General features: G+C 40.7%; 1 protein-coding gene across 31 annotated transcripts in view; it reads right to left on the bottom strand.

Moving 5' to 3' along the window:
- ANK2 (ankyrin 2) overlaps positions 1–27663 on the bottom strand; it is a 3034032-nt gene that overhangs the window by 1000885 nt on the left and 2005484 nt on the right. For 26 of the 31 annotated variants that reach the window (XM_044061567.1, XM_044061562.1, XM_044061555.1 and 23 more), the window contains 4 exons: positions 22873–23070; positions 9028–9126; positions 7888–7986; positions 6929–7126 (listed from right to left, as the gene is read on the bottom strand). In XM_044061567.1, the coding sequence (XP_043917502.1) occupies positions 6929–7126; positions 7888–7986; positions 9028–9126; positions 22873–23070 (594 nt within the window). The remainder of the gene's footprint in view (positions 1–6928; positions 7127–7887; positions 7987–9027; positions 9127–22872; positions 23071–27663) is intronic. The other 5 variants (XM_044061565.1, XM_044061573.1, XM_044061574.1 and 2 more) reach the window with 1 other exon arrangement.

Genomic DNA, 27663 nt, shown 5'->3' with positions numbered 1-27663 from the left:
GTTTGGGTTAAGGTAAGTGGATAGTTAGTGGTGTGTTCATAGTTTAGTGTAGGGTTAGGTGTAAGATTTTAGATGTATGTGTGTGAATTGCTGTTTGTTTGGTGTGCTTGTGTTGTATGCATGCATTTTGGAACAGCAATTTTTTTCCCTAGGAAAAAATTTGCTGTTCTGTATGTTCAATGTTTTCAGCTTTCGCTGAATAGGGTTCGATATTAGAACATTCAAAGCTTTGAAACTTCAGTGTTCTAATATATACCCAGCTTGACATGTGATTCATGCAGAAACATGCACATGTGTGCATGGAACTACCATTTTGCGTTTCAACTATTCATGACTGAGTGGGCCAGGCTACTTCAAATTCTGGGGGATTCAGGTCTCCATCTTGGTGTGACAGGGAGAGCAGGATGTTCCTGTTCTTTCAGCAGAGGCAGTTCAGGGAGTGCCTGCTGAACAATTACCGTGACACACTGAAGAATGTGAAATGTGGCATGAGGTGGCATAGATGCTGCATAATGCTATTATCATTGTCAGTTCCGGGGACGAATGCTATCATTGCAGCTGTGACCTGAAGTGGTATCACCTTGACCTGCTGCACTAGCAGGAGGCAGAGATTTGGGAGATAGACCAAGACATGTACTGTAAGATTCTTTTCATTACTTTGGTTTTCTATTATCTGATAACTGTTGTACTTGTATACTTAGCAGTATGTTCTTGGTTTTCCAGACAAAGGAGCAGTATCAGTGCATGCATTGTTAGTGTAGAAGGTGGGAGTGTCTCTCCAGGCAGTGAGATTTGTATGTGCACTGAGATTCTGCACTGGAATTATTCTCATTGTATGCCTGATTATCTTTACCTGCTTTATCCTTCTCCTGCAAATTCATTTGTAGAGGAGGAAAACTGACCCAGACCACTTTGGTTTATCTGGGAGTTAAGACTTTTCTGCTTGAAGTAACCTGGAAGAGTAGAGACTGGTCATTGCCAAGGTACAGAAGAAGTTGTATACTTGAACAGGGAAAAACTGAAAACCTTTTGGTGTGGCTGGTCAAGTCACAAGACAAGCAGGCACTGACTATTGTGTGTATGAAGGTGAAACAGTTCCATATTTCTGACCATCCAGGTGATGGATGTTTGGGTTTGTTGACCTATGGGCTAACCTGAGTGGAATTAATATTAATACAAATGGTAATGTTGACCAAACAGCCAGGCTTTCAGGAGTGGCCAGAGTTATCACCAAATAAATATGTGCAAATACGCTCAAAGCTTAAATATTTTCTAAAAAAAATCAGTCACAATGAAAAGTTTAAATATTTTAATAATAAATAATAAAAGAACATTAAAATACTAAATATCTATTTACAGTAAACACCAGAGTTTCAGCCACAGGAAATATTAAAAATAGCACCGATGGAAAGTTTCACACAGTTATAGGAAACAGCACATCTAATCTGACAATGTTTTTCTGACTAATCTAAAATTACTGTTCTCTGGTTAAGTTACTTACTAAATAAAGCAAGACAAGATGATTTGGTTGAGTGGTCCTTGTTGTTAGATCCAAGACAGAATACAGAATGCTCAGTCTGACTGCGAGACTTCTCAATATAATATCTAAATATTCTTTCAGCATTGATTGCACAATGACATCACATCTGGTCATCTGACTGTTTCCCACACTCACCAACACTTGAAGCTGACAGGATTTTAGCACCTACGTGTTACTATACACACAGACAGAGCTTTGCTCAGATGTGGGGCAGCTGCTAGAAGTCATAAAATTCTAAAACCATTTCACTCTTCCTACAGGAGCTGCAACCTATTCTCTAGCACAGACATCATGCCTCTGGCTCTCTTCAAAACTGTGGGATAACATTATTATGGCTTAACCCATAAAGTAATTTAATTTTAGATATATTTTAAGTTTGCTGCACTGGATTGTGATTGATCTCTGTTCTGCCAGTACCCTCTGTTGAAACATGTACATTTAGTTCAGTAACAATAATGCAAGTACATTTCTTTGCTTTCTAGCAGGAAGTACTGTTGATGCATGTTAACACAAGCAACTTTTCAAATACATTTTTAAACACAAGCATCTGTTCAAATCAGTTTGCTACACAAATGACACATAATTCTTCACACCCTTCTAGCCAGCTGTGCTGGCATGTCACACATCCACTGCCCTACTTCTCCTGGTATGGCTGGCAGTACCTCCTATCATCAGAGAGCATGTCAAGTCCTCCAGGATACAGTATGAAGTCCTGAGGCATATCTCAACTTCTTTGCTCAAGAATTCTAGACAATGACAATGACAATAATAATGGGGGAACAACGACCACAAATCAGGGACAATTTTCAAATATTACTTTAATTTGCTTAAAATGTTAACAGAACTGAATGTTTTGCATCATAGGTTCATAGGTAGGTACTAGGCTATTGGCCCTAGGGACTATATAAGCCTAGCCAAAAAGGTACCCTGGCTTTCTCCACCCAAGAAAATTATTTTCCTGTGCCCCTGTCAAGCAGAGCCAGAGAGGTGATCCCCAGGGAGAATTTCCTATTTCCCATCCAATCAAGATTTTTCTTGAAGATTGCTAATGAGGAGCTTTGTTTGATATAGATAGGTAGTTTGTTCCAGAGTAAGGAAAGTCTCTAGGACAGGAATCTATCCATCCAGCATGTTCTGTTTATTGTGGTGACAAGGTTTAGGTCCCTAGAGCATGTAGCTCAGAGGGTTTGGGATTTCTTTAAGTGGAGCATGTCCAACGGCTCTGAGTTTGACATAGCTTTGTATGTTAGGCAGAGATCGCCTCTGAGTAGGCGATATGCAATGGAGTAAAGCTGGAGTTTTTTTAGATGGTCTGCACAGGGCATCAGTAATCCTCTTTGTGAGTTATTTCTGTGGCCTTTCCAGTTGTTGTAGATGTCTTGTGAGGTAAATACCAAAAGGGGTGTTGTACTCTGTAATGGGTCTAATGAGTGACGAGTAGAGGGGAACAATGACCTCTTTTTTCCTGGATGAGAAACCTTTTGTGATGAAGTGTGCCATGTAGAAGGATTTCCTGACTACTGTGGCACTCTGATTATCAAAGGAGAGACTACTGTCCACCTGTGTCCCAAGGTCTCTTATCACACATTTGGTGTTAAGTAGACTACTACCTATGTGGTAGCTCATGGGTACAGATTTTTTACCAAAGGGGATGACAATGCACTTTTTGGCATTGGGCTTGAGGCCATGGCTTTGACACCAGACATCCATCTCAGTGAGGCCCTTTTGTAGGATGTCCACATCTTTAGGAGTTTCGATTATGGCTCCTAGTTTGCAGTCATCTGTGAACTCCATTAGCCAAAGACCTTCTGTGTTAGCCAGTACTTCAGAAAAGTAGATACCAAACAGTAGAGGACCCAGGACTGAACCCTGTGGTACTCCACTTGTCACTGGTGTGAAGTCGGATTTGGAGTCTGCTACTTTCACAGCATGGGTTTTGTCAGTGAGCCAGTTGGCAACCCATCTTGTGACATACAGATTTATACCTAGTTTAGTGAGTTTATCTATAATTCCAGAGTGGGGGATGGTGTCAAAAGCCTTGGTGAGATCAAGATAGGCTGTGTGAACCAACTTATACTCATCTACGGCTTTGGTGACTGCTTCAAAGAAGTCTATCAGGTTTAGGAGACATGATCTGCCTTTTACAAACCCAAACTGGGTGGGGTCCAGAGTTTGAAGATTACCAATGTCTTTGTTTATAAGTTCCATGATGATACATTCTATGGTCTTGCAGACCAGGCTCGTTAGGCTAATGGGGCAGTAGTTCCCAGGGCCCGTGGTGGCTTCCCCTTTGTGGAGTGGGATAACCATCACTGTGTGCCATTCAGTGGGAACAAAGCCTAAGGTGAGGCTATAACTGAACATGGTGCTTAGGTGGGGTGCCAGTTCATTCTGTAGTTCATGTAGAAAGCAGCCTGGGATGTTGTCAGATCCCATGGATGCTGTGTTCTTGGCTTTGGAGAGTGTGTTTTTTACCTGCGCAGCTGTGATTACAGGAACTTTTCACTCTTCCGGTATAGAGATGGGCCCTTTAGCGGGTGAGGGGGGTAAATTTAGCATTGAACCCATCTACCAGGATGTTGGCAATATCAGTTGGTTCTGTATATTTAGTGCCATTGTGCTGTAACTCAGAGCAGATCTGAGTGTTGCCATTGAGATTCTTGACATAGTTATAAAATTCTTTGTGGTAGTCTTTAGAATCAGTGGCGATTTTGTTTTCATAACTAGCTTTGGAGGATTTTATGAGGGATCTCAGCTTCTTACTGAGGCTGACCAGGGAGTTCCTCCAATCATGGGATTTTACTCTTTTTTGCAACATTTTCTTTCTTCTATTGCATAGTTTGTTTATGGCAGGAGACCACCAGATTGGCTTTGTTTTTTTGGAGGATAGCATCTTGGTTCAGTTAGGGATAGCACAATCCATGCACTCGTGTAAGTGCTTATAAAGTGCATTTGTTTAAGATTCAGCAGTCGTACCTCTATTGTCCGTCTGCATGGGTGTCATGAAGTTTGCCACTTCTGTCTTAAGAAGCGTGAAATTGGCTTTGGAGAAATATTTTACGGTGGTTTCCCTAATGGGGGGGTGGGGGCAGGATGTGGATGTCTAGGGTGATTAGCTTGTGGTCTGATCTGACTAATGAGGAATTGACCTCTGGTGTGGAACACCGGTCATCTATGTTGTAATGATCAGGTCTAGGATATTGCTGTCCCTGGTGAGGGTGTGGATAAATTGATCCAATGAGTTGGAATTTATGAATTCCAGAAAACATTGAGCAAAAGAGTTGGTACATGAGTAGTTTTCCCAGTTAATGTTGGGGTAGTTGCAATCGCCCATTATTAGGGTGTTCCATCATCATCCATTTTCTGAACAGTAAAAAATATGGAACTCAACCAGCATTACTGACTGACTGGCTGACTGTAATCCACAGTAGTTTGCCAGAAAATCTAAAGTTTTAAGAGCAGGACAAAAATATTTCACAAATCAGAGACATTCTGCAAAATAAGGGACAGTTGAGAGGTATGTTTGGAGTCACACAAACTAGGACATAAGAAGGAAGAGGGTCAGTTGTAATTTCTGTCATCTTATGGCTCAGAGGCTCGTGAGCTTTTCATCTCTTAGCCTGTTGTGCAGATTCTGAGGGACTCTAGCAAATGCAAACCTGATGTCTGGTGATATTGCTTACACTGTATTATCTTTCTGCCTGTATCCCTGCTTCTATGGTAAGATGCTGGGAGCTTTTCTGGCTTTGGCTGTGACTAATCTGAAAGGGGGCCTTAAAACTGTTTGGGGATTTTAATGATTTGACTCATGCTTTGCATGTCAAGACAAGAGGGGAGATCAAAGGGAATTGAACCCCCCCCCCAGAGCTCATGTCTTAAGACATTGTTTATAGTAGGGGTGCTCTATCATTCAAGAAAAAGTGTCTCTCAAAATGTAATCTCCTCAGTTCTAACTCCCCAAAAGGAAAAGTCCAGGAATATTTGAATGTTTTTTTTATTCGGTTACTGTACTGCAGGATCGCAGTACACAGAGCTACTTTATTCCATTCTCATAGGATGTTTCTCTTTTCTCCCATGGTTGTGCAAGTGTGGAAGTAGTATACTTAAGTCAGGAATGAAGTACAGTGGCAGAGGTTGAGATGGAGGTTACGAGTACAGGGGCAAAGGCTCACATACAGGTTATGAATACAGGGGCAAAGGCTCACATGGAGGTTATGAGTACAGGGGCAAAGGCTCACATACAGGTTATGAATACAGGGGCAAAGGCTCACCTTTTGTCCCAGGTTGACTGAATTTTGGCTGAAGGTTCAGATAATTTGCCAGGAGTTGTGGGGTACAGATTCTCCCTCATAATGGTTATTAAAATGTCTGCTATCCTGTCCTGTATTCTGTCCCCATGTCTGGAAAACTATGCCTGTTCTGGGGGCTTTTCATGGTAGCTATAAAATCCATTAATAGATCTTGATGCTTCATGGTACTATAATGCTCCAGGTTCAGCTGATTAGCACTCATTGCTTAAGATGTATTGTATCAGAGAGGACTGGGGTTGGTATTTGGGCTCAGCATGATGCTTCCTCTTATCAGTCATACTGTAGCTTGCATTTGATGTAATCAAGCATGGATATTAAATGCTGATGATCTGTGTTTGTCAATATATTTTGCCTGACTGGGGCCCTTTTTCATTCCTTTACTCCTTTGTTCACTTTCTCTCTTCCTAGCCTTCTGCATCTTCTGCAAACACATTGCAAAGAAAAAGAAGATGAATAATTCATTTTACATCTAATCTACTGCAAGAGATGTTTTTCTCCTAGATCATTCTTATCCTTCCTCTGCAAACAGGAGGGCAGGATTCCAAGTCCTATATACCCTGTTTTCATCCTTGAAAACCAGGCCTCCTTCCTGAAGTCTTTTCAATAAAGGATGTTGTGCCTGCGTACCAAATTGTGCATTATAGTTTAACTCTGATCATTGCTGAGGATCTCTACAAATCACCCACACAACTAAACACAGCCACTACTGCCAGCACATGTCCATTTTCACAACCTACAAGACAGGATGAGCAACCATCATGTGCCACCATTTCTCTGATCACATTTATAATTCTTCTTAATAACATTCACCAAATAGGAAGCAAAGAACAACTTCTTGCCACTTTAATAAATGGAATTGCTTTATCTGTTTTTGCTGTCATCAAACTCAGGATGTTTTAGAGTTTTATGTAATTTCTTTATCAAAAAGCTAACAATTCAAAATGGCTACAGTGCCACAAATGGCAGTCACATGTAAGGCACAATTCTACATTCACATATTACAATGGAGATCTACTGTCAGTCCTAGCCAATCTCTCTGAATGCTGCTGTTACCAGCCTTATTTCAAGTATACATTACCTTTGTCGCAGTATGAATGTTGGCACCTTTCTTCAAAAGCAGGACGACCATGTCTCCGTGACCTTCCTGTGAGGCCAGATGCAATGGGGTTACTCCTTGTTTTGTTAAAATATTGGTCTCAGCTCCGTAGTCTAGGAGGGTTGTTGCTATCTGCATTTGGTTCTTCTTGGCAGCAATATGCAGAGGAGTGTAACCATTCTGTAAGCAACCAAATACACCACAAGAATGATAGAGAAAGCACCATCAAAACATTCTCAAGGCACTATAAAGATGTCATAACAGAAGACCAGTCATTAATTTCTCATCTGAGAGTCTGCTTAGAACCCTATTACAGTGTAACATGCCACCCTTTGTTGTACATTACATCCTTTTAAAGCACTTCATAAGCATGGAGACACTCAAGTGTCTTATCTTACACCACCCACTATCACATGCAAAATAATCTTGTTAAGAACAGTATACTGCTTATTATATAAAGCAAAAGGAAGACACCAGCATTTATAACAGAGGCCTTCTCAGAATCCAAAGTTGAAACCGCACTTCTGATTACAGTAATCACTTTAGAATAACTGCATGGACATCTAAAAATTTTCACTTAATAAAGTTCAGCAATGTTCATCTTAACCAAACTCCCAAATATGTGGCAGCATGAAAACAGTTTGCACAGGACACTACAACTGTTTACCATTTATGTAAGATCCTGCTAGTAAACCACAAATATCTTGGTTCTGCTCAGTCATGTTATACTGACCGTCATTTACAGACTCCCGCATTAAAATAATATTTGGTACTACATGACAAAGAGTAATGGTATGAGTTCTTTCACCCAGGCTGAGATGAATAGCTAACACAGCAACAATGAAACCATGTCCCATTCTAATGCCTTCATATGATATGAAGACTCTGATGTTTGTGCATTATGATTTCTCTTGACAAGTAACAGCACTGTTGGAGCTCACCTTGGCAGGACCGTGGGGAGAGGCGCCTTTTTCCAGCAACATCATTGCCACTTTCTGGTTATCATAGTGCACAGCAACGTGAAGTGGGGTGAGACCATTCTGTAAAGGGAGTGTGAGGGAGGGGATGTTAATTGTTAAAGGATATTGTTAGCAAGAACAACTTTTAAGCTCTAGTTTAGCTGTAAACACAGAATAAACATTTAACTGTAAACAAAATATTACTGTAGTTAACACCATTATTTTTAAGTAAATGATGCAAGTTCAGATTAAGTAATTAGGCCACTGTTAGTAGTGTGTTTTATAAATCCAAGATTTTGGATAAACCTCTCAGGGATTCAGAAATTAAGATCTAGAGCACTCCCCTTCAAACTTCAGAATGCAGTACAAAAGTGTGTAGCACCTACGTATATGTTAGGGAAGAATGTGCCACCATATAGGAAGCACAGATGCATTTAGAGTAGTTAATGCTTCAGTGCAGTTTGTTAAAATGAGAGAGCATATATCCAAACTCAGATGGGATGTTACCAAGACCATCACTAATCTTCTACACATCATATCTAATTTTGCATGTAGAAATCATGGTGCTGGGCAACAGTGATGTCAGTTAGGAGATCTACATGATTACAGCACACATTTTAGTTTTTCCTGCCCAACAAGAATCCCATCACTCAGCAGTTCTGCATTCAGATTCAATTTGTTTTATGTAATAAACTTTCTCTTTCTATATTTGTGTTTAGGTGTGTCAGGCAGTTCAGTTTGCAGAAGCTTGTACGATATTATGTTTTTTGCCATCTATCATCACCGTTTTGTTTATTTTAAGCATCTTGTGACTGAGCTTATTTACCTTCTCTCCCCATATGTCCCTGTCTTTTATGACGTATGTATTTATCTATGCTAGTGTGTGGGTGTGTTTGTGTTTGTATCTATTTATCTGTATAGATGCATAACAAGGAAGGGACTAAAATAGTCATTGTAGCAGAATTTTGTTTCACTTCACTGCAGTAACTAAGTGATAAGGCTTTGGTGAGATAATCAGATACATTATTTTACCCTAGTTCTTCATATTATAAAATTATTAGAAGCAATATGCTAATTTACCTGTTCACCTAGTTTACCTGCAAGAATGCAATATTTGCTTACCTTCCCAGCTGAATCTGGAGGAGCTCGACGTTGTAAGAGGAGTTTGGCTACATCCAGGCTTCCATATTTCGCAGCAACATGCAGTGGAGTAAACCCTTTCTGTATATGTAAAACAGTATAAGCAAAAAATGATGTTTAGGTATAAACTTTTCTGCTAAAGGCAGTAATTCACCCATGCAAATATGAGAACACAAGTTTCAAGCGAATCCTGTCAGAACATATTTAGGACGTCTTCACGTTTGCCTACTGCCTTCAGTGATATGAAGAATATTCATAAATACAATCGCTCTGCTTCTAAAAACAGGCTTATGAAATGCCATTTTCATTTCTGAACAGAGCTGATGCTGAATTCATACTTAATATGCTTATTAATGGGTACTTAGGAATGGATATGTGTTTGTTAGCAGTGAAAATAAATGAAATTTAAATTGATGTTCTCACTGTAAATGCAGTACATAAAGACATACCCTGGCATTCAGAAATATGTTGAGTGTTGAGGTAGCCAATTTTGCAAGAGGAATAGCCACATATCAGGAGGGGACAATTCAGAGACACACTGAGGTCAATTGTGAAGGTCAAGAAATACCATAGCCTGCATAATACGCAAATGGGGCGGGGGGGTATAATGATGTCAAAATGAGCAACATTATTAAAATGAGGGAAATTCAGATGCAAATTATGGTAAGCAGTATCATGGAGTGATTCAGAATCATAGTTCATACAGAGAGTAAACTACTACCAGAGCTGTTGACCACAGGTAAATCCTGGAGTTATGAGGATAAAACCGTGAAAATGTGTATGGGGTACCCACCACATTAGTGAATAAGCGTATGCAAGGGGCTGTTGTCACCGCCAGTAATCATGGAGGTGTACACTGCCACACTCAGTGCTGCTGTGTTATCTGGATCATTAAAATGTGGCTAATGCAACTGTGCAGAAGGTGGTAGACATGTAGGCTTGTGGAATGCATGGCTTGCCCATCCCTATGGGCACCAAAGTATGTGTGACTTTCAGAATTCTGGGCCACATGGATCTTTCAGTGGGTATATCCTAGGCATCTGCCTCAGTGGACTCCATCACTTCTTTGATGTGACACTACAGCATGAACAGAACAGATTTGGGCATTCTATGATACAGTCTGGTTCCCTGAGGTACTGGGATCCATTGACTAAGCACACACTGCAATAAATGGCCCAGCTGGGGGAGAAAGTATAATGTACAGTGTGTCAGCAGACCAGCCTAAACAGTGCTCACACCTTACACATCTGGCACTTGTGTGACATAAACCAGCAATTTGTGTGGGATGATTTTCCACAGGGCCATCTTCTTGACGATACTGGATATAATCTGGAGCCATGCTGGAGCCATGGATAATGGCAATAATTAGAAAGTCACAGATCAAAGCAGAGAATGAGTACAATACTGTACTGTCACAGACCTAAGTTATAGTTGAGCATGTATTTGGAATGTTAAAGACCCACCTGCACTGTCTGGATGTCTCTGGTAGTACAATGCAGTATGACCTCGGAACATGCAGTGAAATATTTGCAGTATGTGCAACACTACACAAGATGGTGATGTGGAAACATTTATAGCAGAGTTTTTCAGCAGGAGAAAGTCTCAGAGTCAACATCAGAGGAGGTGCCTAATGAGAAGTATTTTGTGAAGCTAGCTGCATGGGAGGTGGATGCACTATGCAGTGGCACTGATGAATAGGCAGTGCCTAGTTCATATCTATGAGCTAGAATAAACATAACACAGAACAGTAAAACTGATATATGGAATAATACACACAGGCTGTGATTAGCATGCATAGTCTGAACACAAGTTACCCAGGTAACAAAGTAATGGGGGCACAGCACAGTAGTCATATGCACAGATGGGAAAGGCCACAGTGACAAGTGCCAACAATGGGCACAGTGTGTGTGTAGGATGGTGAGGAGTAATGTTGTGAGTGTGTGTGTATGTATGTGACATGGGTGAGTAACTGTGGGGAGTTGTGTAGACTGGCCAGGGAGGGGGTGGTGTCTCCATTGTCTTGTGATAATGCAGTGGTGGGAGGTACAGGTGTTTATGTGTGTTTGTGTGCGCACATGGGCACAACTTTAGCAGATGATGCAGGACTGTGCTGAGGTCTGGAAGAAAGGTCTAAGGCACCCACAGGAGATGAATGCTTTGACCATGAATGCCTTCCATCAGGGGATACACAATCACCTGGGAAGGTCAAATGCATGATCCACAATATCCACGGATAATGGAATTCTCTGTGAGCATGAATAGCAGGCTGTGCTATGAGTAGTCTCTGCACAAACCTCTTCTATGTGTACATCCATGATGCCTTGCAGTGCCATCAACTTCCCCACTACAGATGGAGAGTGGCTGGACATAAGGAGGCCATGGTGGCTGACTGCAGAGGGACACCTGCCTGTCATTAATGGTGCACATCCATCACACAAGCCTTCAAGAGGCCATGTACTATGCCTGACCAACTCGACACTGACTGTACAGGTTTTTGCCTGCCCTTATACTATATACTATAGCCCTATAGAAATTATGAGTTGTGCCCATGGAGATGCTCAACTCAGGAGGGGGGCAGTACCCATGGCATTCCTGGCCATCAGCACATTGATCCATGATATTATCTTACTCAATAGATCTCACCGCAGCCAAGGGTGACTCTACTGCTGTAGATCAAACCAATGCCTGGACTGATATGTCAGCCTCTTCCTGCCCCTGGATAGCATTGTGTATCTGTGGAATGAGATGCACAGATATAGGAACTGTGTCCATCAAAGGGGGTGGATATGTGGCCATCACTTTTTTCAAGTCTACTACTGACACCGTAACCCTTGACTGCGCCGGCATTTGGTTGTCATAATCAATGGTGCCCGACAGTTCCCTGACATCAGACAGACCTATATGTTGCAGCTGTGAAAACACATAAAAAAAATTTACCCAGTCTAAGGATGAACCCTTCACCAAAACCTGCAGCCCAGTGAAGTTACATCAAACAGCCTTTGCAACTGTTGTCCAGATGTTCTTGTAAAAACAAAAAAAGCTATCCTTATAAGCTCTGTGGCCCTGAATTTGACAAATACTGTGAAGAGTACCACATATGTTCAGACATATCCATCAGGGGCATGCAAAGTGGACATTTGTGACATCATGTGCAATTCAACATTGATAACCAGCACTCCACCATGGATTCCTGAAATGTCTGGACTGTGTTGTTGAGTGGGAGAATTTACTATTATGGTGCCAATAACCTTCATGCATGAAAACCCAAAATATATGTATAACTTAATAGAAGGTCATACAAGACATACCCCTACATAGCAATATCTGAAATTGCCCAATACTGGCAAGACCTCAGATCTACCGCAAAAATGATGGGGGGGTTGCCCATGTGTATAACCTGTATGCATATGGAGATGTTATGTATGGTGTTTCTCCTGCATGTTGCATTGTCATGGAGTGTGTGTGTGTGTGTGTGTGTGTGTGTGTGTGGGGGGGGGGGGGTCACACTACCCTAAATATAAAATCTTGCTGACACATAGCTTAATGTGGGACAACTCATGTTACCTTTATATGCACAGACATCAAAAGCTAAATACTCCCTCCATGTACAGTTTGGGTGACATACATCTTGATACTCTCCATGTTTGTGAATATGCTGCAGGTCCAGCACAGACTTTGACTGACACTATTTAACAACCTCCATGCCAGTGATATACACTGTTCCTGTGAATACAGTGCATCTGGCCCTACAGCTATCTCACCTGGTGTAGGACCACAGAGACTATATGCATGCAGCCCACAGGTAGGTACCCACCTACAGTAATTCCTTGATGCAGTAAACTCAGGTGTGTTTGTTGCAAAACTAAGTGGAACCACAGCCTACAAGCATAACTACTCAATGTTACTGTAAGCTTCCTGACCCCACCTTCAAATATAACTGTAGCCACTTATCCCATATCTGCAGTCCATAGAAGGGGTGATTGTAAAAGCTGTATGGGTACAGCACTGAAACAGAAATGCCATGGAAGATGTAAAAAACAAGTCCACTCCATTCATGTCTCTTTGCTTTATTGTTTAGCCCCCTTACACATCTAAACTCACCCCAAAGTAGCACATGCACAGCTACTGCATGCATACTCTCAGCAGACTACACACCTGACAGACGTAATCTTCTCAGACAGCATGCTACAGTATATACTGCAGCAGCTGTCAGCTTAATCATTAGCCAACTGAATACCTCACAAAACTTGCATATCAACATTGACTGGGACACATACAGACCTTGACCTAAATCTTGGACCAGGTTATCTGCACAGCATACAAGGAAACACACCTCAGTATTGTTTTTAGTGAACCTGCCACATCACATCACCTTCACACTTCCTGCCATGATAGTCGACCTTACTCCTGTTTAGAATCCCCACGCAATATGCACTATTGTTGACATTTACAGACATTGCTAACAATCGCCATGGCTGCTTTGGTCATGCAGTATTGATGCTCTAACATAGCCATTATAAAATGAGCATACTTTAGCCAAATATTCATGCATCTCACATTTTTCCTACCGTGCAATTCACCTGTGCGACCCTAAGAGACTCAGTCATTTCCCTGCACTTGCATGAATATCTATGAAGCACAATGGACATATTTCAGCATGTCAGTGACCCCCCTGTGGTCACATAGGGTAGAAACATAGCTAGAGAGGGGCAAAGGTGTCAGCCTCCCCAGGTGCAAGGTGTTAGGGGGGGGTGCGAGTGCAATACTGGCATTCTGAATTTCTGATACTCTTCTGTAGTCAGGAGTGAAGCACCTGCTTCAGCATTTCACATGTGGTATCAAGCTGAAGCAAGCTGCTTGCTACAGTTTTTTTAAATAAATAAATTAAATAAATAAAAGAATACTTAGGACCTTATGCTGCCCCCCAGAACAGAAGTGAAGAGCACCAGATCGAAGAATGACTTCTCCTCCTCATTTTTTTGCTCCTCAACTAAGAGTTGAGGGGTGCCAGATCAAGGAGTGGCACTGGGTGCTAGGTGATTCGGCTATAGCTCTGATGTGAGGGAAACTATGGCAGTATTAAGGCCAACAGAGGCACTGAAGAGCAAAACTGCTAATGTATTTAGGTACTGTGAAGCCTGTACACTATTTCCACTGCATTGTTTACACCTTAAAAAACACACAATGCATTTTTTGTAGTTTTGCGCTATACATAGGTGGCACTGTGACTGGTCATGTCATGCTAACTTGCTGCCTGAAGTTGCATGTCAAAAGAGGGATTTCATATTTCCATTTGTGATGTAGAGAATGGCCATGGCTTCCAAGGGCAATGAGGGTGGCAAAGCTCCAGGTGGTGGACTAAGGAAGGTAATATTGTTTATACTTGTTATACAGGGACCACCTGGAGTGCCTACTTGGTGACTATTCTGAGGGCCCCCAATATATACAGTGGATGACTGGCATGAGGTACTATGCTTGCACCACTTCGGTGATCTGTGCAGGCACTGTCTTGACCTTCTGAGCCAGTGGTAAGAAAAAGAAGAAGTCAGAGAGCGTCCCTGAGATGTACTGGAAGTATGCAGATCTGACCACTTCCCTGTTATTTCCCTTACAGTTAAATGGGTCCCTGCAGGACATTTAACTGATGTGTAGTAGGATTTTCATTAGGTGATACCTGTAGTGGTGGGACACCTGTGTGTGTCCCCATTAGCCTCTGGTTGTCACTCACCACATCACAGTATTTCATAATCTCTGGTGTGCATATGGCGGGAGATGGAAGAGATGGTAGGGGGATTAGTGCACAGGTGGCTTGAAGCATGAACTGGCTGCATGGAGAGGGTCCTTGAGTGACTTAGAGTCACTGATGCCTGACACTGCCTTCAACACCATCTGAAGTCTGTCCTCTTCCTGCACCTGGTACAGGCAGTGTGGTGTCAGGAATGAGGTCTCCACCCTATTCCCCTTCATTGTGTTTTCCTTCCTTGTGTGTTGACTCCATCCCTTCTTTGTTATCCATCCTTGTTTGTCATCTAATCCTCTCCATGACCACTTGTTTTCACAATGTCTGTATGTCTATACATACTTTATCAGTTATGCCCTCATCAGGCCAGTAACTGAGTACAATGCCCCTTTTGGTATGTACCTTTCCAAGCACCTGCAGCAATTGGAGAGACCACAAAGGTACCTCACAAGGAAAATTCAATGTCTTCAGCATCTGTCCAATTTGGATCATTTTATTCTATTACATACAGATTATTCAGAGGTGATCTCTGCCTTGTATTTAAGGCAGTCTCTGACCTTGCTTTATTGGAAATGCTGCATATCCACAAGTCAAATGTTACAAAGGTTACTTGCACTAAAGGCAGTACAGTTGTGTACCTTATGGGAGGCCTAATGTTAGAAGCCCCTGTGAAGTATTGCTTAATCAAAGGATGAGAGAACAATGGCTGGTCTGTGCTAAATTGAGCAGAAATGTCTGAAGCATGAATCTTAACCGAAAAAGAGAGACCACCATCACAAACTCAGCTAGATATTCCAGGATGAGAGGGACAGCAGGTAAGAATGAACTGGCCCCTCTGGCCTGGCACCAGGAGCAGAATATTTTCCATTTCCCTGCGTAAGATCTTCTGGTGCTTGGCTTTCTGGCCTCTGTAAGAATGTCCAGCACCTGTTTGCTTAGCAACGGCCCTTCCCATACCTTGGGAGTATCAGCCATGCTGACAGCTTGAGAGTCTGCAAGACTAGGTGCAGCATTTCCCCCCTTGCTTGAGTCAAGAGGTTTGGGATCTGTGGAAGCTTCCAGGGCAGATGAGATGTGAGGCTATGCAGCAGGGGGTACCAATGTTGCCTGAGCCAATCTGGAGCAATGAGGATGGCCTTGGGCCCCTCTACCCTGATCTTGATGAGTACCTTGGGAACAAGAGGAAGAGGGGGGAAAGCATACACAAAGAGGGAGTTCCAAGGGAAGGTTAAGGCCTCCACCTTCCATGCTAGATGGTGAAATTCCCTGATGCAAAATTTCTTTAGCTGATGGTTAAGGTGTGAAGCAAATAAGTCGACCTCTGGGTTTCCCCACACTTGAGTGACTCTGCAGAAGATTTTTCCGTGGAGCTGCCATTCGTGGGGGTCCCCAATGTGTCTGCTTAAGTGGTCTGCCAGGGTGTTGTTGATTCCTGGGAGGTATTAGGCTATAAGGTGTAATCCCATGGATGAGGCTGTCAGACAGAGATTCATGGCTAGTCTGCACAGGGGGTAAGATTGAGTCCCTTCCTGTTTGTTGATGTACCACATTACTGTGGTGTTATCTGTTATGGCAAGGAGAACCCCCTGGCCTGAGCCTGGAAGGATGTCAGAGCCTTCTGTACTGCAAGCAGTTCCTCCTGGTTGATGTGCAAGGGAAGGTGTTGGGCATCCCAAAGGCCCTGGGTGCACCTGCCCCCTAGGTGGGTGCTCCAGGTGACTTCTGAAGCATCGGTGGTGAGGGTCTGGTCTGTTGGGTGGTGGATGAAGGGGAGACCCTGGTTTTTGGCACATGCATCTGCCCACCAGAGCAAGTCTGCCCTTATACAGGGGATCAGAGGGAGGGAGGTCTCCAGAGGTTGAGAATGCTGGCACCAAAGGTTCCTTAGGTACCACTGAAGTTTCCTCATGTACAATCTGGCCAGAGGAATCAGAAGAATGCAAGAAGCCAAGTATCCCAAGGCTTGCAAGAACTTCCTTGCTGTGAGTAGACTTTGGGATGCCAGCTGAGTAAAGTAGAGACACAGGAATTTCTGCTTCTCTAGGGTTAGGAAGGCCATTTGGGATGCTTTGTCCAGCAGAGCTCCCAGGAAGATGATACTCCTGGAGGAAGTCTGCTTTGATTTCCTCTTGTTGATGGTGAATCCCAAGGAAGTGAGAAGGGTTTTTACGAAGAGTAAGTCCTGCAGGAGCTTTTCTTTGCTCTCTGCTTGGATGAGGCAGTCGTCCAGATAGGGATAAATCTGAAAGTTTTTCTGTCTGCAGAATGCTATGGCCGGGGCCAGGCATTTGGTGAAAACCCTGGGAGCAGTAGATAAGGCAAAGGGAAGAGCAGAGAACTGAAAGTGCTGTGAGCCTGCTCTGAAATGCAGGAATTTTTGGCAGGACTCCCTTATGGGGATATGGAGGTATGCATCTTTTAGGTCCAGGGTCACTAACCAGGCATTTTTTGTCAGCATAGGCAACAGCTGCTGCAAGGTTAGCATTTTGAATTTGGGGACCACCAGACAGGTGTTCAGAATGGATAGATCCAGGATGGGGCACCAAATGCCCTTCTTTCTGGGAACAATGATAGCCTGGAATAGAAGCCTGACTGATCTGTGGGAACAGGTTCTACTGCCCCTGGGATATGAAGGTTTGGACTTGTTTTAATCCCTCTGCCCACTGATTTGGAGGTAAGTCTGGGTACCCTTTGGGGACTGGGAGTTCGTAGAAATTGAATTTGTATCCCTGAAAAATGATCTTTATGACCCATTGGTCCTTGGTTACAGGCAGCCAATTTTCTTTGCAGAGGGACAACCTTCCTCTGAGCTTTCGGGTGAAGGGAGGGCAGGGGGGGGGGTTTGAGAGTTTTTGCCATAGAGGGATAGCTCAGAACTACCTGCCTTAGAGATGGATGTGGTCCACTGTTTGGTTCTCTGTTGTCCTTGCTGTAGGGACCTAGGTGACCTGCCCCTGTGGGGCTTAGCTTGCCCCTGTCTGCTAGGGCAGGAAAGGACCACTGCTTAAAGGGAAAGTTCCTACTGAATCTAGGTGGTTGAATGTGAAAGAAATATTTTACTGTTTGCATAGACTTTGCTTTGTCTTCCATTTTCTTAAGCACCTCTTCTGCTTTTTCCCCAAACAAGCGGCCTTTGTCCAAAAGTGCATCAATTAATTTAGACTTGACATGATCAAGTAGAGGTTGTTCCTTCAACCATGCATGTCTCCTAATGACAGATCCAGACACTGCTGCCCTGCTACAGGCTTCTAATGCATCATATCTGCAGTGTAAAGAATGCCTAGTCACTTGACAAGAGGAGTGCAATAAATCTGCTAGCTCCTTAGAATTGGCACAGTCAGGAAAAAATCATTTCCTTTAATAGTTTCAAAGTGTGCTGTTGATATTTTAACATATGGAACTGACAGTTGAGAGCTCTGATGGCTAAGGTTGCAGAGGTGTATACCTTTTTTCCTCATCTATCCACAGCTCTGGCCTCTTTATCAGGAGTAGGGTTCTTTGCTGAACTTGCCCTGGCTCCTTTGGGGCCCTGTGTAATGACCTCCGGGTCTGCAGCAGGATTTCTGTACAGGGATTTGTGGGTGTCTGGTACCCTGTAATACCTGTTAGGCTTACTGGGAGCAGGAGGAAGGGCATCCGGGGCTTAACTGGATTCAAGGAAAACATCATCCACCACATCTAAAACAGGGGGGATGGCAAGAGGTCTGTGCTGAGGAAGGTCTAGAAATTCTTTTAACCTTTTCTTGGATTGAGGGAAGTCCTAAGATTCACATTGGAAATGCTCCCTGAGGGTATGAAGGGTTTCACCAAAGGAAATATCTTCTGGTGGGGAGGCAGAAGGGATGGATTCCTATGCATCTCAATCCTCAAAAGCAGTAAGAGGCTGCTGATCCTCTTCCAAGTCTGAATAATCTGATACCTCAGAATCCTGATCTGTCAATAATTCTGGAGAAGGAAGTCTTTTTCTTTTAGAAGAAGAGGCCTGACTGCCCCTGAGAAGGGAAATAAGATCTTCTGCCATCTTAAGCATCTGGACCTGGGGTGGAGGGGTGGAGGGGCAGGAGGAAGATGGTGGCTAGAGGAAGATTTCCTAAGGGTGGCCTGGCTTCTAGGCCTAAGAGAAGTCATCAGTAGTCGGGTGTGAAGACGTCGGTTTCTGACTGGAATCGATAGTGTAAAAGACATCCTTGGAAGCCAGTACCTGCCTAGCGGCTCTGGACCCAACCGAGGCAGAGACAGCCAAAGGCTCTGAAGACGAAGAAGATTTCTGCGGCATACCAGACTCTGAAAGGGTCTCGGTAGAGGCCTGCATGGCAATCGCAGTGGGCATCAGGGGCTGCGAAAGCACCTCACCGAATTCCGGAATACTAACTACCTGTTTAGCAGAGGAGTTGTCTGAAGGCTTGGCCTTGTAAGGTCTGTCTCTGTCCTTATCCTTACAGTTTTTTGGAGGTTCTGCTGATGTTTGGCTAAATAATGCCATATGAGAAGATGAAGGATAAAAATAGCTATCAACAAAAAGAGCACTCCGACGAATAGTTCTCACATTAAAGAGGGCACCGCGGGCTACGTCGTGGTCTGGGCCTAAACAACTAATGCAGTAATTAATGGAAGTCTAGGTGTGGAATTTGCTTTCCACAGGCAAGACAATTGTTAACTTTTTCGGACATTGGTTAGTGCAAGAAAAAGAGATCCCTAACGGGGTACTTAGCTTTAGATGTTTTCAGCTGTGATCCGAAGTCTGATAGCGACCGACCGGCACACTTGTGAACTGCTTCTTCTATGGGCTCCACGGCAAGAAAAACTGATGTAATGGCATCAGCAGCCTTGCTTTATAGCACTGATGACCTGATGTCAGTCTACAGGTGACAGCAGCTGACACAGTAAAACATTGACTCTTGTATTCGGGCCGGCCAAGGGCTACTACAGCAGGGATAACCCAGGTGATGACTGCAACAGTGAAACATGAAGGACATTTTAACCTGTAATGTGATATTAATAGGACCTGCTGAAGGGACAGATTTGTCTCCCAGAGGTTACTACACATTTGGAACAGACTCCCACTTCATGTCAAACGTAGCATCTCATTGGCCCTCTTCAAATGCAATCTGGATGATTGAATGGGCAACTGTAAATTCATCCCATAGGTTCCACCTGTGTCCGTCTTTGACAAGGACAATAGGTGCTGATCATGGAAATAAGGGTAGAACTTGGCTAGGCTTGTAAGAGCCCTAAGACGAATAGCGTAGTAACTTCCGATGATCTTATGACCCCTTTTGTGTCAGCACCTCCCTTGCTGGTCTTTGGTTTTCTGTTTGTTTTTTGCCCTTGCTCCTGCACCTTCACCATCTTTTCATTCCCTGTCTTCCCCTTACATACTTCCCCATCTACCCTTCTTTAAAAAAAAGAGCACCTGTCATATAAAATAAGTATATCCTTACCCCCAATTCCCATTCTTACCTCCCCTGTGTCTGTGTGTATGTTCGTCTGCTTACCATTCCATTTTACTGTCGTTCCTATAATCTCATTTATTCCCCCTTGTTAATTAATAAAAATGCATATGCACATTGCTGGGAACCACTTTTTTTGCAACTTACAATCATTCTCATAACGTCGTGATATAGAGTGAGAGCAATCCCGTAGTCATGTGCATGCCAAATGCCCGCTACTGGCTTCTGCATAAATCCTTTCTGATGTTGCATGCAAAGCTCTCTCCCCTCTGGCCTTGTCATTTCTGTGAAAGGGTTTCTTAATTAGTTACTACTTGAACTGTGAGATTCCTACTTGTTAATTGACAATTAACTTTCAGCCACATTGTGCCTCTCTGTATCTCCAAGGTAGTCATTGCTCAGTTTCAGAAGGCATGCTTCTGAATCTCAGGGATAAATGTACAGAAATAACTATTTAGAAAATGTATTTATCTAATTTAAAAAAAAATAACATGATATGATTTGTTACATGTTAAACAATATGCTAGGTTCCCTTTATTTGTTATTTACCTTTCCTAAAAAAAATCTCTTACACCTCTTTATTATTATTTATTGAATTAGTCAAGAGTGAGAAATCGTTTAGATATCCTCTGGAAAAAAATTTTTTTTAATTTTTTTTTCATTTCACCACACACACACATCATTTCATTCTTCACTGATCATGATGCCCTCATCACTGACCTAATAATTCTTCTTCTCAAAAAAATGGGTGATCTCTCTCAAAGTGCACATATGAGAGAGAAGCACCCTTTCCTAAAACCCTTGACTCATAACAGTTCCTAGTCCATTTTTATGTTCTTATGTAGTTAGTAGAAAGTTAGTGGTATGTATGCAGATATTCAAGAAATTCCTCTATCTTGTCTTGTACTATATAACAATACACAGATAGAATAGATAGAATTTTTTTTAGAATGGTCCTGTCCTGGTGATAAATGAGAATTTAGAAGGAAAGATCCCATTAATAATATAATAATAATTAACAATATGATATTGATAATTTATATAAAATGTGGGAAAAATATGGAGGAATAGATAGTGGATAGGAGGAGGATAGGAAGAACAGTGAATGATGAGTTACTAGAAGTTACTGTAATATTAATTGTAATATTAGTACTGAAGGAAAGGATTTACAGCTTCACAGAACTCACAGTTACTTTTTTTTTTTTTTTTATTTATTTTCCTTTTTTTCTTTTAAAAACCAAAAACCAAATATTAAAATTTATTTTTGTATATTATAAAGTTTGCAAAAAGAAGTTAAAAATCCATGTTTAAGAAAGAAGAGAATGAGTTGAAAAAAAATTTAGAAAGAAGAGTCTGTTTAACCCTCCTTTACAGCAAGATATACCATTTTTTGAGACACAGGTATTTAATATGGTGAAGGAAGGTTTAAACATAAAACTTGACTCAAAAAGGAAGGTAATAATAATTAAACAAATAAATAAGATGAAACAGGAAAGGTAATGAAACAAATAAACAAAGGGAATACCTTACTACACGAAGGTATTAATGAGATTTGGATTATGTAATGAGGATTAAATGAGATTGGGATTATGTTTATGACAGGTACAGAATATTTCCATTTTTAAGAAAAATTTGAAATTTAGTTATAGGAAAAATTTAAATTTGTTTTAATAAGTAAAATAGCACAGCAAAAATCAAGTGACAAAAAAAAAATGGGAGATGTGGGCAGTGTTCATTTATATCAGGTTAAAAAGAACTTGAACTAAGAAGAACTTGTACTAAGTGTAGAGAAAAGAATTAATAAACACCTGTACACCTAACAAAACTAAAGGGTGGGTTATTGTTTAATTGTTTTACATGTGAAAATATATGTTTGGTAAGAGACTGAGCGTTAAAAAAAAATTTATATGAACAACATGAGGATATTAATAGAGGAATGACCATAATGCATTATATAGACCAACTTTTTTATCATATGTATATAGTTGTATAATAATAATATATATATATATATATACATTTTAGTAAGTAATTAATTTCTTAGGTTAATATGTTTTTTTTTTTTTGTTGTGTTGTAATTAAAAATAATATACAAATGTTTTTAATATAAATGTAATTTATAGGTAATTAATTAATTAATTAATTAATTAATTAATTAATTATTCAATGTTTGAATAGTATTTAATGGTGTGAGAAGCAGTGTGTATTGGATTCTTCTGAGTCTTGGTGACAAGAAGAAAGGCGTGCTCAATCCTGCTTTGTGTTCTTGCATGATATGATTTGTCTTTAATATTGATTGTACATGGTTTCAAGCTTGTTTTACTTAAAAAACATGTGATATATTAAAATAACTCAATCTAAATAGGATATATTTTTTCAGAGACCTTCATTAAATGTAAATGAACAGCTGCACAAAATAGGAGTACTTGGAGGTTTTACAATGCAATAGCAGGAAGCATTTGTTAGACATTAATTTGCAATACCTTTTTTGCCAATCTGCTTCTCATTTCGTCATGTCTACGTATTGTGTATTACTCAGCCAAATATGTAAGACACACTATTGTGAATTACTTTTATGACACCTATGTCATTTTCCTTAAGTTACAATAGCCAGTTCCATTACAAATGAAGTCTCACCTTTGTAGCTATAGAATGTGAGGCACCAGCCTCTAACAGGATAGAAGCGACATCTAGCTGCCCTTCCCTGGCTGAGATATGTAGAGGAGTGTATCCGTTGGTTGTTGCTGCATCAGGATGGGCCATGTGCTGCAGAAGTAACTGTACAATCTCTGTTTTACCAAGTCGGGAAGCAATGTGCAGTGGAGTCTGATCCTCCTGACAATAAATATAAGCCGGTCAGTGAACAAAGATTTTGAGGATTTCATCGTTCTTCAAAATAATACACTTTTGATCTATGGTAACATGAACAACCATCAGTGACGTGTAATGCACTTCTAAATATGCATTACCTGAACAACAAAAGACTCATATTTCTTTCTCATTAAGCCATTTGTAAAAGTGTCTCATAGGATGAAGCAAAAACATATATGACAATAAAGCTTCTAGAAAGTAAACTTCAAAAGAGAGTGATGCGAGTGTTTTCTTTCAAAGACCACATACTTCAATATAATAATAATCAAGAATTTATCTTACTAGACCCCGGACATGGTTCTCATAGAGTACTACACTTAGGTAAACAGAGAGTCAGTGAAAGGCCAGAAACGTTATGTGGAATATTATGATTTAAGGATGGACTTTGTTTGGTGCTTTGTGTAAAGCTGAGGAAAACATAAGCTGTATGGGTAGCATTAAGACTGATGACATGAATACTGACTTTATACTGAGACAAAATTAAAAGTGTAGTAGCTGGAAGTAAACCATCAGCTTTAGTGACTCTGAGAAGTGCAACAGTATGGAGAAAGGTGTCAAGAACAGTCGAATTTAGATTTTACACAACTGGTGTCAGCCAGGGGATTTCAAAGTTCAGTAAATCTATAGGCACAACATGGCACATGGTACTAAAGTATGGAAAACATTAAAATCAAAACAAGATTTAAGTAAGAAATGGGCTGAACTGCAGAAATAATAAGGAATTTGACATATGAGGTTTAATTCCAAGAGGTGTAAGATAATGACATTTGGAACAAAGCAGTTCAAGTACAAAACATTATTGTCTGGAACAGATAACACTATGAAGCACTGAGGAAGAAGATAACGCTGAGGTGATTATGAGAAAGAAAAGAAACAGCATGGAGAACTATAGCCAATGCATGTGACATGGGACTGAGTTGTGAGGAAGCCCTGCTTAAAGATGAAACAATGTACTTCATAAACAAGTCATTAATTGTGTCACACGTGGCACAGACACTTGGAGTAGTGTCTATAGGTCTGCTTACTGGGTGTGAGACCCACTTTAGAAACTAATGTATACATTAAGCCCTGCTTGATTGTACATTGAACTGTGCTTGTTCACTAGAATGTGCGGACACATTTTTTCTATGTAATTAGTCTGAACTACTCTGTTACTACTCACATTTCTATACTTTTTGTTTGTAAAATGTTTTGAATTTTGATCCTGAAATTGTTCAGTATTGGTCAGTGCACTACCCTAGTAAACAAAGATATATAGATATATAAATAAATAAACATGGATCCCAGAATCTTGATATCTTTAATGGCCAGTTTATAAATTGACATTTCAAGTATCTCATATGTTAAAATTCATATGTATCACCAAAGTGCAAATATTGTTTTGACAAACTGTGCTTTTGTACATGGGTATGCCTGAATTGGGTTTGTTTTGGATCACTACATTGTCTTGGACAACAAAGTAAAAATAAAATAAAGCTACGGCAGTAGAGTGTTACCTCACAATGTTTAGTTTTACAGTTCAGATCCTATATGGCATGTCTTTTGTAAGGAGTCTGCATGCCCTTGTTCTTTTTTTCAGTGCACTATTTTTTTGCCACATTCAAAGCCATGCTTATATGTAAACAGGTAATCTCTATACTGCTCACGTGTGTGTGTGTGTGTGTGTGTGTGTGTGTGTGTGTGTGTGTGTGTGTGTGTGTGTGTGTGTGTGTGTGTATGTATGTATGTGTGTGTGTGCGTGCACGCACGTGTGTCTAAGAGTATCAAGATGGACTGGCATCCCATCTAGGATTGGTTCTCTGCCTTATACCTGTTGAGTACTGCGATAGGTTCTGGCTCCCCTGTGATCCTGAATGAGATAAAGTGGACCTCAGTCAATCAGTAAGGAATGAAATCAAGGAAACATGCAGATGGAATATTTGGGGTTCAATAAAGTAAGTTCCTACTCTGATGACAGTCACATTATCTGTTTCTCGATGGTATAATAGCTAAATATGAAATAAAGTAAGCACAAAATAAATATTCTTTGAACATTCACATTATGGTTGTATGCAAAAAATTTAAAAAAAAGTAGACTTTTATTCATTTATATACTAGCTGAAATCAGTTGGTTACTCCGATCCCTTGCAAAACAAATTTGCTGTACTGCTCTGTTAATATTAAAAATTGAACAAGCATAGGAGTCTGTCTAGTTCCAACCTCACCACCATGAGTGTTGAGAAAGAAATAAAAGACAGAGAAACTACTGGTCCTAAAACTTCGTTGATAAGCTCAGTCACAATAATTTCCAAAAATCATGAAACCCAGGTAGTGTTCCAATGCAACAAGCCTTTATTCATCAAAGACAAGTGATCAGTAACAAAAAATCAGTAATATTTTTCTAATGTTAATATAAATAGTTCTGTTGATAATACACACAAATATGAACATAAATTAAAAGCTGGGGCAAAACTATGTTTTTCAAGTGTGTTAGATACAACTGCTATGAAAGTATAGTGCATAGTCATGCAGCAGTTACTGCTTTACTGAGTCTGAATCCTTGGTTTAGCTCCCAGCTGGAGTGTCTTCTCTGAGAGGTTTACATGTTAACTCTGTGTCTGTCCACTTTTTTCCCACATCACAAAGACTGGACAGTAGGTGAACTAGCAATTTTCTAAATAATCTGCATGTGTGTGTGTGTGTGTGTGTATGTGTGTGTATGTGTGTGTGTGTGTGTGTGTGTGTGTGTGTGTGTGTGTGTGTGTGTGTCTCTGTGCATGTGACCATCCTGTAAAGAACTGGCATTCTATCCAGGTTTGGTTCTCTGCCTTATGACCATAGTTTGCTAGGATAACACCAGGCTTCCCAGCAACTCTGATAAAAGACAAGCAGCAATCTGAAACTGAATGAATTATAAGGTAGCAAATGACTACAAAGATGATCTAAATACAAAACTCTTAAAACTGAGTAAGAAGCCAGCTTTGTCTGATTGCTCACTGTGCAGGATCTGTAACAGATATTTAAAATTTAATAAACAGCACACATCAAAATACACCATAAACATAAACAAGAAAGATTTGCAAAATCATATTTATCCTAATCAATCAAAGATAACTGTAATTAAAACATGATAGTTTTAAGTAAAACTAAACTTAAATGATGTTCTCAGTTGGGGTAGGACAAGCTGATGAAAACTTCAAGACAATACTCAAGGAAAAATAAATCTGTTTTGGGAATCACATTAAGCTGGAGGGCAACATTAGGACAGTTGTGTATTTAGACCCTCTTTTTAAATGTCTGCTATCATATCATTCATTCAGTTTCAGATCAGAAATGAGGTCAATGAGCCATAGTTACTAAATGTGTGTAACTTACATGATCATCAGCCCCATCAAAACTATTTTCACCATTTTCCTCATGGGGTCTGGGCGTCACATTGACTGTTGTGACCAAAACAACTACAGTCAAGTTATTTACCCTGCTGAGTGGCAAGTCCTCACATGGCATGCAGTCTGTGGTCAATGTTCACTTAACAAGAGGCTATTAAGCACCATGGTTAATGCCTAAAATGGTTGGTTTACACAAGTTTTCCCCTTGATAATCAACACAGCTGTCCATGACTCCTTTCACGTTTAGGTACACTCTCTTCAAATACCTTTCAGGATTAAATTTTGGGGTGGAATTATGTATAATATTTTTGGAGGAACCCACATAGACACAGAGAGAGCATGCACACTTCATACAGGCAAGGTCAGGAATCAAACCCATTTTTTATGTATGGGAGGTGAAGACCTTAGCAATTATGCCAACCATGGTCTTAAATAAGATGAAACCAATATTTTCATAATAATTAGTCAGATCAGTTCAGGGCCTATTACAGTTACAAAGGTGTTATACAACCCATCAGGTAAGGTCATTATAGAGTGGACTACAATGTAAAATGTGTATTGAAAAGAAGTTATTCAGCTCTTCTACTTAAATTGGTCTGACCAATAGAATAAAATGATCTAAGGGCAAATCAGATACAGATGGCTGTAATAACCACTCCAAATTAAAAACAGTACTTTTAGAATGTACATGTACTATCTAAACCAAAGAGTAAAAAGGTCATGCAGACTAACAAAATTAGTAAACACTACAGGAAAAACACACCCAGTCTAGAGTTTTCAGTGGGTAATATCTTAAACCTCGTGACGCTTTATGGATACTGTCAGGTCAATAAAGTCAAGCCCCACTAACTGTGCATGTTTCATTCTTCATATAACCTTCACATATCCACAGCTAGTGGGATTGGCTTTATTGGCCTGAATGAATCCATAAAGAATTAAAAAGAAAAGAAAAAGTCATGGACATTCAGAAGCCATATAGATGAAACACTTGATGCCCTTAAGAGGTCATTTGCATATATTCCATAGCCCTCTATTACAGGAAGTTTAAGGTATCACACAGTGAAAACTCTAGCTTGGCTAGGTTTTTCTTGTAGGTTTTACTAACTGGTTTCTCTGGGCGACCTTTTCACTCTTTGGTTTGGATGTTGGTTGGAATACTTTGCAAACATCTTAATACTTATGGACATCA

Source organism: Protopterus annectens, chromosome 2.part0 (genome assembly GCF_019279795.1).
Source record: "Protopterus annectens isolate FY-2018-M chromosome 2.part0, PAN1.0, whole genome shotgun sequence".
In the NCBI taxonomy this organism is placed as follows: Eukaryota; Metazoa; Chordata; order Ceratodontiformes; family Protopteridae; genus Protopterus; species Protopterus annectens.
Note: the sequence above shows the minus strand (reverse complement) of the source record. Positions and strands in the feature narration are given on the sequence as shown.